The 19,507-nt window shown below is 46.9% G+C and overlaps 1 protein-coding gene across 1 annotated transcript in view; it reads right to left on the minus strand.

Annotated features, from left to right (window-relative positions):
• LOC144598477 (superoxide dismutase [Cu-Zn]-like) overlaps nucleotides 1-17,434 on the minus strand; it is a 54,474-nt gene extending 37,040 nt beyond the window's left edge. The window contains exons 1-2 of the mRNA XM_078408622.1: nucleotides 17,344-17,434; nucleotides 14,210-14,306 (exon numbers count right to left, since the gene is read on the minus strand). Of these exons, the coding sequence (XP_078264748.1) occupies nucleotides 14,210-14,306; nucleotides 17,344-17,418 (172 nt within the window). The 5' untranslated portion in view covers nucleotides 17,419-17,434. The remainder of the gene's footprint in view (nucleotides 1-14,209; nucleotides 14,307-17,343) is intronic.
• Between the last annotated feature and the right edge of the window lie 2,073 nt (nucleotides 17,435-19,507).

Below are 19,507 nucleotides of genomic sequence, written 5' to 3' on the forward strand. Positions count from 1 at the left end.
GATAAAGTCTGCTCTGGCCCTTTCTGTATAGCACATCGGTGTTTTCAGTCCAGTCCAGTTTATTGTTGAGATAGACACCCAGGTACTTATAAGAATCCATCCTCTCGATGTCCATTCCCTGGATGTTCACCGGTGCCGGGGGGGGGGGGGGGGAAGGAAAGGTGAAAGATCAACTTGCCTGATGCTGGAAGGCAAAATTATGATCCACCAAATATCTTGGTGGCTGGCAGAGGAACAAAATGATGAAGTGCCAAGTGTAGGCCACTTTATTTGCAGAGCCAGAAGCATTATTCCCAGAAATGGAAATAATATATTTGTTGGAAATCTTAATGAAAAGCAGAAATGTGGGAAAAACTCAGCAAGCCAGAATGAGGAAGGGTTGCTGACCCAAAATATTACATAGTTTCTCTTTCCACAGATATAGCTTGGCTGACTGAGTTCTTCCATCCTTTCTGTCTAGTATCTGTTCCCACCATTTGAGCAATTTCCTGCAATTTCTGTTTAGGTTTATTATTTTCATTGTACCGAGGTAGTGAAAAGCTTTTTTTGCTTGCTATCTAATCATGAATTCAATCAAGCCAAACACAAGGTAGAACATAATTTCTCAGCATTATAGCACAACAGATCCATAGTAAAAGTCCAATGCACACAATGAGGTAGGTTGGAAAATTAGAACTGTACCCTAGCTTATAGAAGGACCATTCAGAAGTTTGGTAACAGAGGGGAAGTGTTCCTGAGTCTGGTGATATGTGCTTTCAAGCTTCTGTATTGCCTATGTGATGGACTAGACTACATCCCTAACTTTCTGCAAATTCTTGCAGTCTTGGGCACAGCTATTCCCAAACAAAGCTGTGATTCAACCCATAGTATGCTTTTACAGTGCATCTGAAGAAGTTTGTAAAAGTTGTTGGAGACAAATTTCCTCAGACTCGTGAGGTATTGTGTTTGATAAATCACCGGATTCAGACAACAGTTTGTTTCACTGGGTATTTTATTACACAGTGGCGGGCCGAGCCACTTTGGTCTCAAACCGTCGTTCGTCGAGCTCGAGTACTCGCGTGGACCTTGTGTGATCTGGGCCAACCAATCAACACTGACCTGGGTGGTCTGCTGGCGGTGTGCAGCGGACGACAGAGCAAGTCTTCACCTCATAGTCAACACGTAGCACACACCTTGCCCTCTTGTACTAATTGTTAAGTTGTATCATTTAAATATTAAACTGAGTGTTTATACAACACGTGAACCTCTACAGTGGTGACCCCGACGACCCAAAATGGCCTCTTTTGGATTTTATCATGCCTGGAGGAGACAACCCAGATCAGCCCCATCACAGCCCCAAGTGTGGTTTGAACAAGCCGAAGACCAATTCCACATCCGCCAGATAACTGCCGACATCACCAAGTATGTCACAGCCGTCGCTGTACCCGGCCCCCGGGACCAACAACAGGCTGCAGCTCCACCTGGCCCACACACACCGCGCTGGGCCCACAGCCCCCACCAGGCAGAACCCCTCAGCACTGCTGGGTCCTACTGCCCACCCTCTACTACAGGTAACTGCAGCAGGCGTTCCACTGGGTCTCCCCCTTCCCCCTCCAGCCAGTTGACCCCCAGTACTCCCCACATCGGTCCTCATGCCCCCCTCTGCCCAGCTAACCCACCACCCCCCCACCATACATCCCCTCCACCTGCCTCCCGCCTCCATCCGACCCCAACCCCCACCATTGCCGGGTGTTCACCATCCCCCCTGACCTCCCCCTTTCAGACACCGAACGGTCGGTCCTCAGCAGAGGCCTTACCTTTGTTCCCCTCCGCCCCCACATCAACGAGTTCCGCGTCCGCCATGACGTGGAGCTCTTCTTCCGCCGCCTCCGCCTCCGAGCCTTTTACCACGGGAAGGAGTCCCGACCCCCCACTGATGACCCCTTCTCCCGTCTCCAATGGACCCCCTCCACTTTTACCCCCCATTGTGGCCTACTACCCTCACTAGAACTTTTTTATCTCAAACTGCCGGCGTGACATCAGCCGCCTCAAATTTTCCACTTCCCTGACTAACTCCAACCTCTCCCCTCCTGAACGTGCAGCCCTCCACTCACTCCGCAACAACCCGGACTTAATAATTAAACCCGCTGACAAGGGAGGGGCTGTGGTAGTCTGGCGTGCTGACCTCTACCGCACCGAGGCCAGACGACAACTATCAGACACCTCTTCCTACCTATCCCTGGACCATGACCCCACCGATAAACACCAGACCTTTATCAGCAGCACCATCACCGACCTCATCACCTCCGGCGATCTACCCCTCAGTGCCTCCGATCTCATAGTTCCCCAGCCCCGCACGGCCCGATTCTACCTCCTACCCAAAATCCACAAACACAACTGTCCCGGCAGACCCATTGTCTCTGCCTGCTCATGCCCTACCGAACTTATCTCTACCTACCTCGACTCCATCCTATCTCCCCTGGTTAAATCCCTCCCCACCTACGTCCAAGACACCGCACACGCTCTCCATCTCCTGGATAACTTCCGGTTCCCAGGCCCCCACTCCCTCATTTTCACCATGGATGTCCAGTCACTCTACACCTCCATCCCCCACAAGGATGGTCTCGAAGCCCTCCGTTTCTTCCTCGACCGTAGAACCAGACAATCCCCATCGACCAACACTCTCCTCCGCCTAGCAGAGCTGGTTCTTACCCTCAACAACTTCTCCTTTGACTCCTCCCACTTCCTCCAAACCAGAGGCGTAGCTATGGGCACTCGCATGGGCCCTAGCTACGCCTGCATCTTTGTCGAGTACGTCGAACAATCCCTGTTCCAGACGTACACTGGCCCCATCCCCGAACTCTACCTCCGCTACATCGACAACTGCATTGATGCTACCTCTTGCACCCATGCAGAACTCACTGACTTCATACACTTCACCTCCAATTTCCATCCTGCCCTTAAATATACCTGGACTATCTCTGACATCTCCCTCCCGTTTCTGGACCTCACCATCTCCATCACAGGAGACAGACTAGTGACGGACATTTACTACAAGCCCACAGACTCACACAGCTATCTGGACTACACTTCTTCCCACCCGGTCCCCTGCAAAAAGTCTATCCCCTACTCCCAATTCCTCCGTCTACGCCGCATCTGCGCCCGGGATGAGGTGTTTCAGACTAGGGCTTCCGTGATGTCCTCGTTCTTCAGAAAACGGGGCTTCCCCTCCTCCATTATAGATGAGGCTTTCACTAGGGTCTCTTCTACATCCCGCATCTCCGCTCTTGCTCCGCCTCCCCCACTCGCAACAAGGACAGGATCCCCCTCGTTCTCACCTTCCACCCCACCAGCCAGCGGATCCAACATATCATCCACCAACATTTCCGTCACCTACAACGGGACCCCACCACTGGCCATATCTTCCCATCCCCTCCCCTCTCTGCGTTCCGCAGAGACCGTTCCCTCCGTAACTCCCTGGTCCACTCGTCCCTTCCTACCCAAACCACCCCAACCCCGGGCACTTTCCCTTGCAACCGCACGAGATGCAACACCTGTTCCTTTACCTCCCCCCTCAACTCCATCAAAGGACCCAAACAGTCTTTCCAGGTGAGACAGAAGTTCACCTGCACCTCCTCCAACCTCATCTATTGCATCCGCTGCTCTAGATGTCAACTTATTTATATCGGCGAAACCAAGCGCAGGCTCGGCGATCACTTCGCTGTACACCTGCGCTCGGTCCGCATTAACGCAACTGATCTCCCGGTGGCCCAGCACTTTAACTCCCCCTCCCATTCCCAGTATGACCTCTCTGTCATGGGCATCCTCCAGTGCCATAGTGAGGCCCGCCGGAAATTGGAGGAGCAGCACCTCATATTTCGCCTGGGCAGTTTGCAGCCCGGTGGTATGAACGTCAACTTCTCCAACTTCAGATAGCTCCTCTGTCCCTCCCTTCCCCTCCTCCTTCCCAGATCTCCCTCTATCTTCCTGTCTCCACCTATATCCTTCCTTTGTCCCACCCCCGACATCAGTCTGAAGAAGGGTCTCGAACCGAAACGTCACCCATTCCTTCTCTCCCGAGATGCTGCCTGACCTGCTGAGTTACTCCAGCATTTTGTGAATAAATCACCAAGTACTACTATGTGGTCAGTGCTCTGGACCAGGACACCCCTGGGCACGTGATCGATTACCTTCTCCAGCACCAGCCGATAACAAGTACAAGGGGATCAGAACGATCCTCAAGGACACTTTTGGTCTCAGCTGCCGCGACAGGGCGGCAAAACTCCTGCACATAGATGGCCTAGGCGACGCAAACCGTCCGTGCTAATGAACGAAATGCTCGTCCTGATAGATGGACACAAGACCTGCCTCCTTTTCAATCAAATTTCCTCAAACTCAACTGCAACAAATCTGAAATCATCATCATTGGTCCAAAAACGCTCACCAAATCCACCCAAAACTTCATCCTCAATATTGATGGTCTCCCAGTATCCACCTCCCCTCACATCCGGAATCTTGGAATCATCTTTGATCAAACCCTCTCCTTCGACAAACACATCAAACACATCACAAAGACAGCCTTCTTCCACCTCAAAAACATCGCCCGTCTCCGTCCATCCCTCTCCTCCACAGCTGCAGAAACCCTCATCCACGCCTTCATCACCTCCCGTCTGGACTACTGCTACAGCCTCCTCTATGGCGCACCCTCAGTAAACTTCAATACATTCAAAACTCCGCTGCCCGTCTACTCACCCACACCCCGATCCGTGACCATATCACCCCCGTCCTTTACAAACCACTGGCTCCCCATCCCCCAGAGAATCCAGTACAAAATCCTCCTCATGACCTACAAAGCCCTCCATAACCTGGCCCCATCCTACCTGACTGACCTCCTCCACAGGCACACTCCCACCTGCACCCTCCGCTCTGCTGCTGCCAATCTCCTATCCCCCCCCATCCGGACCAAACTCAGATCCTGGGGGGACAGGGCTTTCTCCATTGCTGCTCCCACCCTATGGAACTCACTACCCCAAACCGTCAGACTCCTCCTCACTCACCACATTCAAAACATCACTGAAGTCCCACCTGTTCAGCACTGCCTTCAACCACTGACCGTCACCTCACCTTCTGTCTCCTTTCTCTGTTTGTTTACTTATTTATCTATTTATTCACTTCCCTATGTTCTATAAATCCCTGTTAAGCGTCTTTGTGTGTATGAAAAGCGCTATATAAATGTAATGCATTATTATTATTATTATTTCGAACAGGTCTTCCTCGAGCAGATGCCCTAGGACATCTGCCTGCTCATCGCGGATGACGATTTCACTGACCCCTGACAGCTGGTGCGGATGTGCTGTGGCAGGCCAAACAACAGGGTGGAGCCACCATCAGTCGGGTGGCGGCGGTGCCTTGGCAGGTCATACGGGCGGTCCCAGCCCTCACGGAAGGTGCGGCAGTGACATCGCCCACAAACGGCGCCAGCAAGGACAAGTGATGTTACCACCACCAAAGTTGGGGGGCTCTGAGGCCCGCTGATGCCAACCACCCTACATGCATCCGAGAAACGCCTCGGCCGGCCGTCGGTAGTGGCAACTGCAGCCGGCCAAAAACATCGCCTCCTCTACACCTGGGATCGTCATTCGGGGCGGCGTTTTCTCGTTGACACGGGAGCGGAGGTCAGTGTTTTGCCCTCTTTGGGCACCGACACTCGTTCCGGAAAGGGGTCTCCTCTGACGGCCGCCAACAGCAGCAACATCAGAACATATTGTCTCCGCACGATCCCATTCAACCTCAACTCCTGTGGCTTCAAGTGGGCCTTTACCATCGCTGACGTCTCACAACCGTTGCTGGGGCCGAGTTCCTCCGGGCGCACTCCCTGCTGGTCGACGTGAAAGGACAATGTTTCGTTAATTCTGAGATGTTCGAGTCGATCGCTTTGCTCCACGCCGAACTGACTGCGTCCCACCTCAGCTCGGTGACCTCCTCCGCGAACGAGTACGCCAGGATCTTGGCCGATTCCCCTGACATCCTAACTCCCCAGTTCACAACAGCCAGCCCCAAGCATGGGGTGAAGCACCATATACCCACCACCGAACCGCCACTCCATGCACTCGCACGCAGGCTGACCCCCGACAAGCTCCAACTGGCCAAAGATGAGTTCCACAGCGCCACCTGACCTACATCTCAGAATACACGTCTTGCGTCCGGCACATCGCAGGCAAGAGCAACCAGTTTGCAGATGCGTTGTCCATCACCGCCATCAATGCCATCCACACTTTGGCCCCAGGTGTCGACTACATGGCCATGGCGGCCACCTAGCAAGAGGATGAAGAGATGCTCCCCTACCGCACCGCTACCTCAGGCCTGCTGTTGGAGGATGTGCGATTCGGGCCCTGACACCACACTCCTTTGTGACATGTCTACTGGACAGCCAAGACCCATCATCCCCGCTGCCTGGCGCTGCCGGATTTTTGACATGGTTCATGGCCTAGCTCACCCTTCCATCCGGACAACAAAGGCACTGTCGGCAGCCAAGTTCATGTGGCACGGGTTGCGCAAACAGATGTGCAACTGGGCCAGAGCGTGCATTCCCTGTCAAACCTCCAAGATTCAGCGACACATCAAGGCGCCTCTGCAGAACTTTGCCCTGACACACCGGCGTTTCAACCACATCCATGTCACATCATTGGACCGCTGCCCCCATCCAGCGGTGTCACCCACCTTTTCACCATTGTGGACAGATTCAAAAGATAGCCGTAAGTCGTCCCGCTCTCGGATACCTCCACTAAGACCTGTGCACTTGCCCTCACCGCCCACTGGATCACCCGCATTGGCGTGCCGGCGGACATCTCAGACAGAGGTGCGTAGTTCATCTCCAGGTTGTGGTCAGCAATGGCCCGGCTGCTTGGCACTAAGCTGAACCACACAACAGCCTACCACCCGCAAGCAAATGACCTAGTGGAACGTTTTTACCAGCACATGAAGGCATCCATCAAGGCACGGCTCACAGGCCCGGACTGGATGGACGACTTGCCGTGGGTCATGCTCGGCATATGCACTGCCCCGAAGGAGGACTTGGCAACTTCCTTGTACGGCGCCCCACTTACAGTCCCAAGGGACTTTATCCCTTCGGCATGTGGACATGAAGAACCGCCCAAGACCATGCTAACGCGCCTCCGTGAGAAGGTGGGCATGCTCTCTCCAGTCCCAATACGGTCTCACAACCACGTACTCCCACCCGACCTCCAGGACTGCCAGTACGTCTTCCTTCGCCGAGATTCCCTCCGTACCCCACTGCAAAAGCCTTATGAGGGTCCCTTCAGAGTACTGCAAAACAACTTTCATCATCGACATGGGCAGCAGACACGAGACTGTCTCCGTGGACCGTTTTAAGCCGGCACACTTGGACATTGACCAACCAGTGCAGGTGGCACAACCCCGTCGCAGAGGGCGTCCACCATCACGACCAAACCCGCCCGCAACTCTGCAACCCCGAACACTGGAGACACGTACACAAGATCAGGCCGCCTCACTCGACAGCCTAACCGCCTCCAAAACTCCAGTTCTGGAACGGGGGGTGGTCATGTGGCGGGCTGAGCCACTTTGGTCTCGAACCGTCGTTCATCAAGCTCAAGCATTCACGTGAACCTGGTACGATCTGGGCCGGCCAATCAACACCGACCAGGGTGGTATGCTAGCAGTATGCAGTGGACGAAGGAGCTAGTCTTCTCCTCACAGTCAACATGTTAACATACACCTTGCCCTCTTGTACTAATTGTTGAGCTGTATCATTTAAATATTAAACTGTGTGTTTACACAACATGTGAACCTCTACAACACTACCAAGGCACATACACTCGCGTATCCCCGTACGCACTCGCAAACCCCAAGTAAACAGCAGCAGACCTCCCAACATTTGATTTTACAAATTCATAATTTTGATGTGCAAAACTCAGAATTCTACATCAAAATTCTTATTATAGCGCATAATGCAACTTTCAGCTAAAAACAAAGTATGCACACCAAATGCACATACGTGTTGCGCTACATTCGTGTGTAAAAAATGACTATTATTTCCAACAGTCTAGTTCTTGGACTACATGTACAATGTCAGGCCTGCCATGAGTATATTCTGTATTTAAAGAAAGGTTATTGAACAGAGATACTTTTTGTAACACAAAGAAAAAATTGGTTTGTTTTGTTTTTTCTATCTTGCTTTTTCCTTGCACACTCCAGTTCTCTTGGTATTGGATAAAAGAACAATGGTCATAAAATGTATGACTAATTTATGAAGAAAGTTAATATATGCGACTCGACTATGCATACGGAAGTACTTGTTGAAGTAAATTCGCACATTAATTGATAATCAGCCCAAAAAGGTGGTAATTGGCTTTTCTGCTGTATTTTATATTTTAACCACGCCTTAATTAATTAATATAGTTATATAATCTTGCACTTAAATTTAATATTTACTCATTACAGTTCCACCACTGATTTTCAGGCACTCATGGTTCCAGAGCTTTGCTGGTTTATCCAGCTGGCCAAGGAAGACGGCTATAGGGATAGATGTGCTGGCTCCAGCTGAGCTGGAGTTCCAGAGCCCCGACCGCAGGTTGCAAATTCAACCCACCGATCAGCCTTGGAAGTCCCGATGAGGTTGAAAATGGCTGCCTTGCACAGCCTAGGTGTCACATTTTCGGAGAGACTTCCAGGGTGGGAGGGATTTCGCGTGGAACTCTTAGTGACATCCTCGAGGGGGAAGGTGAACAGCCAGAAGTAGTTGTGCACGTGGGCAAAAAACGACGTCGGGAGAAAGAGGAAGGAGGTTCTGCAACAAGAGTTTAAAGAGTTAGGAAGAAGACTGAAAAGCAGGACTTCTAGGGTGGTTACCTCCGGATTGCTTCCTGTACCTCGTGCTGGTGAGGGCAGGAACAGGGAGATAGAGGATATGAATTTATGGCTGAGGAGCTGGTGCACGGATCAGGGATTTAGATTTATAGACCATTAGGATCTCTTCTGGGGTAGGGGTGACCTGTACAAAAGGGACGGGTTACACCTTAACTGGAGGGGAACGAACGTTCTGGCAGGCAGGTTTGCTGGTACTACACTTGTGGGTTTAAACTAAACAAAGGGGGGGAGGAGTTGACAAATTGGGAATATAAAAATGGAGTTAAAGGGGAAGTGAATACAAGAAAAGTTGCAAATGACTCCCGAATTAATGAGAAGGGACAAGTGAGTAAGGCCAGGGCCAATATTGACCAGTGTGAGAGGAGAGGTGAATACCAAAGTTAAAGTGTTATATTTGAATGCACGAAGTATAAAAAATAAAGTGGATGAGCTTGAGGCTCAGTTAGATATTGGTAAGTATGATATTGTGGCAATTACAGAGACATACCTGCAAGAGGACCACGGCTGGGAGCTGCAAATTCAGAGGTATACGTCCTATCGAAAAGACGCCCAGGTGGGCAGAGGGGGTGGGGTCGCTCTGTTGGTAAGGAATGATATTCAGTCCCTTGCAAGGGGTTACATAGAATCAGGAGATGCGGAGTCAGTATGGACAGAACTGAGGAATTGTAAGGGTAAAAAGACCCTAATGGGAGTTATCTACAGGCCCCGAAACTGGCCTGGACATCTATAGGCCCCAAAAATCCACAGGCCTGGACATAGCATGCAAGTTGAATCAAGAGTTAAAATTGGCATGTCGCAAAGGTAATGCTACAGTGGTTATGGGAGATTTCAACATGCAGGTAGACTGGGAAAATCAGGTTGGTACTGGATCCCAAGAAAGGGAGTTTGTAGAGTGTCTCTGAGATGGATTCTTAGAGCCTACCAGGGAGAAGGCAATTCTGGATTTAGTGTTGTGTAATGAACCGGATTTGATAAGGGAACTCAAAGCAAAGGAGCCATTAGGAGGTAGTGAACAAATATGATAAGTTTTAATCTACAATTTGAGAGAGAGCAGGGAAAATCGGAAATGTAAGCATTACAGCTGAACAAAGGATACTTATTATATTTTTCATATTTTTATTTCATATTTCAGATACAGGTACTATGGAGGCACGAGGGAGGAGCTGGCCAGAGTTAACTGGAAAGCGACCCTAGCAGGGAAGACGGTGGAACAACAATGGCAGATATTTCTGGGAATAATACAGAAGGTGCAGGATCAGTTCATTCCAAAGAGGAAGAAAGATTCTAAGGGGAGTAAGAGGCAACCATGGCTGACAAGGGAAGTCAAGGACAGTATAAAAATAAAAAAGAGGTATAACATAGCAAAGATGAGCGGAAAGCCAGAGGATTGGGACTCTTTTAAAGAGCATCAGAAGATAACTAAAAAGGCAATACGGGGAGAAAAGATGAGGCACGAAGGTAAGCTAGCTAAGAATATAAAGGAGGATAGTAAAAGCTTCTTTAGGTACATGAAGAAGAAAATAATAGTTAAGACAAATGTGGGTCCCTTGAAGACAGAAGCAGGTGAATTTATTATGAGGAACAAGGAAATATCAAACGAGTTGAACAGGTACTTTGGATCTGTCTTCACTAAGGAAGTCATTCCCAAATGACGGAGGAACTGAAGGAAATTCACATTAGGCGGGAGATGGTGTTGGGTAGACTGATGGGACTGAAGGTTGATAAATTCCCGGGGTCTGATGGTCTGCATCCCAAGGTACTTAAGGAAGTGGTTCTAGAAATCATGGACGCATTGGTGATCATTTTCCAATGTTCTATAGATTCAGGATCAGTTCCTGTGGATTGGATGATAGCTAATGTTATCCCACTTTTTAAGAAAGGAGGGAGAGGGAAAACAGGAAATTATAGACCAGTTAGCCTGACATTGATGGTGGGGAAGATGCTGGAGTCAATTATAAAAGAAATTGCGGAACATTTGGATAGCAGTAACAGGATCGTTCCGAGTCAGCACGGACATACGAAGGGGAAATCACGCTTGATTAATCCTCTGGAATTTTTTGAGGATGTAACTAGGAAAATGGACAAGGGAGAGCCAGTGGATGTAATGTACCTGGACTTTCAGAAAGCCTTCGATAAGGTCCCCCTTAGGAGATTAGTGGGCAAAATTAGAACACATGGTATTGGGGGTAGGGTACTGACATGGATAGAAAATTGGTTGGCAGACAGGAAACAAAGAGTAGGGATAAATGAGTCCCTTTCAGAATGGCAGGCAGTGACTAGCAAGGCTTAATGCTGGGACCATAGCTATTTACAATATATATATTAATGACTTAGATGAAGGGATTAAAAGTAACATTAGCAAATTTGCAGATGACACAAAGCTGGGTGGCAGTGTGAAGAGTGAGGAGGATGCTATGAGGATGCAGGGTGACTTGGACAGGTTGTGTGAGTGGGCAGATGCATTTTAATGTAGATAAATGGGAGGGTATCCAGTTTGATGGTAAGAACAGGAAGGCAGATTATTATTTGAATGGTGTCAAGTTAGGAAAAGGGGAAGTGCAACGAGATCTGGGTGTCCTAGTTCATCAGTCACTGAAAGTAAGCATGCAGGTACAGCAGGCAGTGAAGAAAGCTAATGGAATGTTGGCCTTCATAACAAGAGGAGTTGAGTATAGCAGCAAAGAGGTCCTTCTGCAGTTGTACAGGGCCCTAGTGAGCCCACATCTGGAGTATTGTGTGCAGTTTTGGTCTCCAAATTTGAGTAAGGACATTCTTACTATTGAGGGAGTGCAGCATAGGATCACGAGGTTCATTCTGTTGTATGTTGAAAGACTGGAGCGACTGGGCTTGTATACTCTGGAATTTAGAAGGATGAGAGGGGATCTTATTGAAACATATAAGATTATTAAGGGGTTGGACACGCCAGCGGCAGGAAACATGTTCCCGATTTTGGGGGAGTCCCGAACCATTCCCATCAATGGGTTGCTCTGTCCTAAATTAGGTTGATTTTTTTTAATGTTGTTGCCACTGGATTCATCTTTATAAATGGTGACTGCGCCATCATATTACTGGCGTAAGCTCCCTGCCATATTTCCTGTGCACTCACAACTGTGCTGCCAAATTCTGTAATATAATAGTAAAATAATATATAAAATAATAGTAAAACATTTGGTAAATAAATAGTAAAAGATAAATTACTTGCTTCAGAAAACCCAGCCCTGACCTACACTTGCAACCAGAGTTAATTTTGGGGTCCTAGTTGGTCCCAATAATTCTGATGAGAGGAGAATTTGGTGAGAGTGATTCTATCTGATCTCATGAGATCAAACAAAAGCTGTCTTGCTTCCTAGTGGAGTCACTCTCACCTCACTATCCATCAGGCTAAAATGGTAAAATCTGGTGAAGATGCTCATTGACTTACCTGTACATTACTTGATATTTATCAGCTCATGCCTGACCGCTTTTTTATCGCTGCACGTAGACAAAGCTTAATTGATGCGTTCTGGACTTTCGGGCTTGAGTTATAGGGAGGGTTTGGATAGACTGGGACTTTTTTTCTTTCTTTTTTCGTAGGAGACGGAGGGGTAACCTTACTGAGGTGTACAAACCATGAAGGACATGGATAAAGTGATTGTGCACTGTCTTTGATCCAGGATAGAGAATTCTAAAAATAAAGGCAGTCTGAAGAAGGGTCTCGATCCGAAACGTCACCCATTCCTTCTCTCCAGAGACGCTGCCTTGCCCGCTGAGTTACTCTAGCATTTTGTGTCTACCTAAAAATAAAGGGTATAGCTTAAGGTGAGGGGGAGAGATTTAAGAGAGTCCTCAGGGACAACTTTTTCACTCAGAAGATAAGGCATATCCAGAATGAATGCCAGAATACAATTATGAATTTTATAAGACGTTTGGACAGACGAAGGATTTAAGATTGCTGTGGGCCAAATGCAGGCAACTAGCCCAATATGCTAACTTGTTTGGCACAGACAATGTGTCTGTGTGTACAGCTCTATGACTCTATATTATAGGACCAAATTGATTGCCCTTCAAAAATTATATCTTTCAGTCGACTGATCTTTCCCAATGTTTCCTACTGCCCTATGATACACGGGTTCATCGGCACAATCAAACAATAGCCACCTTTATTCCAGTCACTCACCTCATTTCAAGAATTTAGGCCTTTATACACTTTGGGTTCAAGTTGTGCTGAAATTTCAAGAAATCAGACAAAGACTGCCTTCTGAACATAGTGGGGGCGGAAGGGAGAAAACAAACATGTACAGCCCAGTCAAACCATAAACATCTGGGGCCAAACCCAACCAGAAGAGCTATCCTACAGATCAGTCACAAAAATCTTAACAATAGTAAACTTTCCATAAATATTCCATTGATGCAAGGCAAGCCAAACCTACAGATTCTCTCGAAACACTCACAATCCAACCTTGAAAAAATCTGTAATTCTTTCCATCTCTGAGACTTTAGCTGATAGAGTACTATGGGATTACCTACTTCACAATGATGCAAACAGATTAAAGCATTTGCTCATACAGACCACCCCAAAGGCAATCAATGGAAGATGAGGAATGCAGAATACAATGCCATTTTCAAAATAACATTAAAAGAGGCTTTTTTTGCCCGTTAGGTATATGCCGCTCAGGGCGGCACGGTAGCGCAGCGGTAGAGTTGCTGCTTTACAGCGGATGCAGCGCCGGAGACACAGGTTCGATCCTGACTACGGGTGCCGCACTGTAAGGAGTTTGTACGTTCTCCCCGTGACCTGCGTGGGTTTTCTCCGAGATCTTCGGTTTCCTCCCACACTCCAAAGACGTACAGGTATGTAGGTTAATTGGCTGGGTAAATGTAAAAATTGTCCCTAGTGGGTGTAGGATAGTGTTAATGTACGGGGATCACTGGGCGGCACGGACTTGGAGGGCCGAAAAGGCCTGTTTCCGGCTGAAGATATATGATATGATGATATGAAGAATCCCATTGACTATTCACGTCACCTATTCTACCCACATCCTTTAACTGATTAAGTCATCTTAGTCTTCTTCTAAAACAGTCCCTCAGAATTGAAGATTAGTCCAGTTTTGTGGGTTCTGCTGTGGCTAATGAGGGAAAAAATAAATAATCATAATTTATAGAAGTGTGCATATCTTTTAAATTCTAAAAATTGTTGGATATTTTACTAAATTAATTGAAAACTTGCACAATTAAATCTTCATATCCAGCAATTTCTGAGCCAAATGTTCTGCCCTTCATCTTTTAAACATTAAATTAGAGCATTTCTACTTTTTTTATAAACTGATAAAATAACTCTTCATACCTTTGGAAATATCTCCAAAAGTGTGCACATGAAGTCCATGTTTTCCAGCAGACAATCCTGAAATGTCCCCCTTCACAGTGGTTGTATGGCCACCTTCCTGCAAAATATTACGTATTTACTTGTTCCTGTTCTAGGATTTCAGAAAATTACATGCTGATAAATGAAACTAAAAGTGTAAATATACTGTAAGACAGACAGTATTAGCAGGAATACAGATCAGTTTGTTTTCATTTCAAATTTCCAATTATCAAGAACAGTAATTCTGATGAAGCCCACACAACTGTAACCTAACAATAAATGGACAATATTAGCCACCATCCAGTGATCTAGTATCTCACATATGGCTAAATATACAAATATCTGCGAAGGCCCAAGCAATTTATTCCCTTGCTTCCCTCAAGGTCTTATGCTTTACTTGGTCAAGCTTCAGGGATTAATACACCTTTATGTGGCTCAAGACGGCCTACAACACCTCTTTTGTAATCTCTGTACGTTTCATGATATCATTGTTCTCTTCCCTGAACTTCTCTCCTGATATCTTTTTACTCTTATAATATCTTTTCTGATTCTCCTTTACCTTATCTACCAAGGTTATCTAATATCGTGCTTTCCTTCTTAGGTGTACAGGTAACTTTACAAATCATTGTACAAAAAATTAAGATATGGAATAAGATTTGGTCTCGTGGTCTGAAAATCAGTGGGGTTAAAAAAAAAGAGGAAGACCTCAGGGAGGTCCTCAGGGAGACCCAAATGCAGCACACGGAACCAAGGAAGTAGTTTTAGAATGAGCTTTATTTCTACCTGCTCGTGGTCGGGGACAGAAGACTGAGGCGTTCACCAGTGCTACAACAAGGCATGAAAGTCGGGAGCAGGCAGGGTCGGCAACGGGAAATCAGTCCAAGAGAGAATGCTGGAGAGTCTTGCATGAGGGCTAAGAACAATCTGGCAAAGAGTGTGTGCAGGAAGGGTTTATATGCTGGCTTGATTGGTGATCTGGAGCAGTGAGTGAACAGGTGAGGGGATTTGGCTTAACGTGGTGGGCGTGGCTGGCAGGTGAGTGAACAGGACAGACTGTGACAAAGAGAGCCGAACGCTTGTGCCAGGTGTGCAGTGGGGTTCAAAAAATTGGAAATGTTTTGAAAATTTACACACAAAATGACCAGTTTCAAGCCTCTTTTAGTGCATTTCAAAGTAAAAACGGACATCACAAAAAAAAGTGAATATGTCACTGTATACTAATAACAATTTTATTATTTTAATTAATTTAGTTATATAATCTTGCACTTAAATTTAATATTTACTCATTACAGTTCCACCACTGATTTTCAGGCACTCTTGGTTCCAGAGCTTTGCTGGTTTATCCAGCTGGCCAAGGAGGTCAGCTATGGGGATGGATGTGCTGGCTCCAGTGGGCTGGAGTTCCAGAGCCCCGGCCGCAGGTTGCAAATTCAACCCACCGATCGGCCATGGAAGTCCCGATGAGGTCGAGATTGGCTGCCTTGCCCAGCCTAGGTGCCACATTTTTGGGGAGACTTCCCAGGGGAATTTCTCGCGGAACCCCTAGCGACCGAATTGACAAATTGTAATTACCGATTGTTTTGCGGAAAAAATGTGAGGCGAAATCGGAATGGCAGAAATTAAAAAAGAAAGCAGAAACTTTCCGCCAAATTCGGAAGGGTTGGGAGGAGTGCTCTCCTCATTTCACTTGTTAAAATCTTGCACTTGCCAGACATCCTCAGTTGGCTTTCTGCTGTCATGGTTACCGGTGTTCAAAATGAAGCAGGATGTCAACCATTTGACTGCCCACTTAGCAGCCTATTTTTATAGGATTATTCTAAACCTTATCTTCTTTACATTACCTCATACCCACACTCCTTTCTTCAGTCCTTCGTTTCTTTGTAGTCACCCATCTGTCCCGCCACCCTTAAATCCCATTCAGTAATATATCCTTATCTCAATGCTCACATCCCTTCATACTTCGCCTCCCTTATTTCCTGCTAGTCCATCCCTCACATCCATCCATCACCCCAAGGCCTAAGTCTTTCCTTATCTCTTCCCTTGCCGCCATTAAATCCTACTCATTGATGAATGTCTGCATCTCTTCACATTCTGCCACCCTTCTCGTCTAGGCTAAAGCAAAGGTACAGGCTAAAGCAAAGGAGTGTTATGTTACAGACACGTGTCAAGGGTAAGGAATGTCTAGAGCGCCTTAATTAGTTACAGAGAGGCGCCTAATGCCTAAGTAGTTACAAACCTTAAACAACAATGTATAAAATAATACCGTAACAATGTCTAATGTATAAAATAATATCGTATTATCTCCCATACTGCCGTGCATTTTATCCATTTATCGGGAAACAAGATAAAGAAATCTGGGCATTTATTCACAAAATGCTGGAGTAACTCAGCAGGTCAGGCAGCATCTCTGGAGAGAAGGAATGGGTGACGTTTCGGGTCGAGACCCTTCTTTAAACTGAAGAAATCTTGGCAATGATTTTAAAGTGTCAAGCTATATTGCCAATGTTTGAATTAAATCTATTGTTCTTGATCCCCCCCTCTCCTCCTCCCTACTCTGGGTAAAAGACTGTGCATCTACTCTATCCATCTCATGTGCTCCAATGAATAAAGGCCCAGTCTGACCAACTCTGGCCTTCAAGTCCTGGCAACATTATCACGAATCTGCTGGTTTTAATAAAAATAACTCAAAATAAATCCCTTTGTGCACTGCCTCGTACTTGTGTCCGAGTAGCGAGGCTGTTTGCTGGGGGCGCGCGGCCAAGTGGGGGGGCGGGGCGGGGCCGCGACAGTTGCTGGCCGGGATCGCGAGGCGGCCGTTACTCCGCCTGCACACGGAGACAGAGCGGGACAGTCCGCCACGTGCCAGGGCAGTCCCCATGTCCGTCTGCCACACCCTCTCCTCGTGTGTTCGCGGTGCAGCCTCGGCCTCAGCCGGTTGGCTGGAGCCGGGCATTGAGCCGAGCGCCCGGAGTCACGGGGAAAATCCGTCCCGCCGCTCTCCTTGAACGCAAGAGCTTCGTTTAAAAAAAGCAGACTTCCCGCCGCGTGTTCAACTCACGCGGTCCCGAGAAACCGTGGCTGCTGTCGCCTCCGGCCGGAGACGACATTTTCCTCACCCCTGCTGTCAGATTGATTGTTCCAGTGATGCCGCCGGGACCCCTCATCAGGCAAATCGCCTTCGTGACCTCCATGATTGCCCACCGCACACAACGGTCGCACTGAGGGCGGGGAGACCGCGCAGGCGCCCTGAGCGCCACTCGCACGCGCGCAGTTCCAAAGAACTGGTCTCGAATCCATGGTCACGACGAGGAGCGATGCGGGATGAACATTGTCAAAAGAAAACCCATGGGTTCAGCACTAATCTTTCGTATATTACGATAGTAGCTTGTGCGCAATTGTTTTTAAAAACACAAACACAGGTTAAATAGAAACAGAAAGTAGGTGCAGGCCCTTCGAGCCTGCACCGCCATTCAATATGATCATGGCTGATCATCCAACCCAGTATCCCGTACCTGCCTTCTCTCCATACCCCCATGTCCCTTTAGCCACAAGGGCCACATCTAACTCCCTCTTAAATATAGCCAATGAACTGGCCTCAATACACAATGCTGCTGCAAATCTGGAAGCAAGAAGCCAATCCTTAAACATGAACGTTGCTCTATACCAATTAGAACAACGTTGATCTGACTCAAAACTCAGATTTCTTGGTTCCAACATTTTTTTCTTCCATAATTTTAGTTTGGAAATTTTCTGTTTATCTTGTCTCAAACACACTTTAGGAGAGAAAATTCCAGATTTTCATGGGCTTTTGATCAAAATATGTTTTTTTTTTTTGACAGCTTTTAATGACTCCTTCATCGTCCCTTGTGGACACCCTGCGGTTCCCGATAGTCCATTAATAAACTCTTCAATTAGATCATCACTCACAGAAATGCAAAGCATGATCATTATTTCTCTGATTCTCTTTGTGATGAATCTGTTCCACATCCACTTCATGGTCAGTGTACCTTTCAGATGTGCATTTCAAATGCAGATGAGATGAAACAAGCGCTCTGTGAAATAGGTAACAACTTACTTCACTTTTGAAATGAAGATCAATCATCCACTATCTTTTTGAAGTTAATTTTTGTCAACTCTACACTAAGGTTTTGTATTTTTTAAACACACATCCCCAAATATGTGTCCTCATTCCAGTGTCCTTGCTTCATCCTATTTAAAATATATATATTTTAGGGAAAGGGTGCTGTAATTAACATGCCATTTTGGCCCACAATATATATTTTAAATTGCTGATAATCATTGTAAATGTGTCAGTTGGGACTAAAACTGAAACCTGTATATCTAGTTCTCAAGCTCTTCCTAATAGCAATTTTCATGAAGTTGCAGTCGCATCTAGTGCAGTCACATCTTTCCAGTATAATAGTGTCCAAATCTGCAAACAATACTTAAGCTATGACTTAATAAGCAATAAATACAATTCTAACCTTTCTGTTCTTTACATTTTGTGCCTCATCTAATAAAGGAAAGGATTTCTAAAATATTATAATTGATTCTCGGTCTACATTGCAGGGGATTTTGAGTAGAGTCTTACAACAATTATGCATACCTTGGTGAGACCACATCTGGGGTATTGAGAGCTGTTTTGGTCTCTTTCTCTAAGGAGGATATATTTGTTCCAGAAAGAGTGCAGCAAAACTTCACCAGACTATTATTGGTTGGCAGAACTATTGAATAAGAAATGTGGCTGACCAGGTATATATTGATTATAGTACAGAAGATCAAGAGAGATTTCATTGAAAACTCCAAAATTCTGACAGGTTAAATGTAGGGAATGGATGCTTCTTCTATGGGAGGTGGTGGTCTAGAATTAGGAGTCACTATTCCACATTTGGGTAAGTGATAGGATAGAATTGAGGGCAAGGAGAGGACTTTGGTTGCTGGTCGACCAAGGGAAGGCAAGGGGTGGAGGCCCGCAGCAGCTTGAGTCTTGCCTGAATCGGGCAACCGCTCTTAACAACTGGAGCGTGGACTAGACTTGGAAATGGCGTCAAGTATGGCGCCTCTTCCATGCGGGCTCAGTAGACTATTTCTGTACAACTGCTAATAGGGGTGGTATGGTGATGCTCCGTTTGTAATTTTAAAATTTCACTGTGCATTTGCACTTCGCACATGTGACAATAAAGCACCATTGAGTTTTTTTAATTAGAGAGTACTTGTAATTCTATTCTTGTAATTCTATTCCACAAAAGGTGGTATATTCAGCCAAGATGCTGAATATAT

The sequence above is a fragment of the Rhinoraja longicauda genome, chromosome 12 (genome assembly GCF_053455715.1).
Source record: "Rhinoraja longicauda isolate Sanriku21f chromosome 12, sRhiLon1.1, whole genome shotgun sequence".
In the NCBI taxonomy this organism is placed as follows: domain Eukaryota; kingdom Metazoa; phylum Chordata; class Chondrichthyes; order Rajiformes; family Arhynchobatidae; genus Rhinoraja; species Rhinoraja longicauda.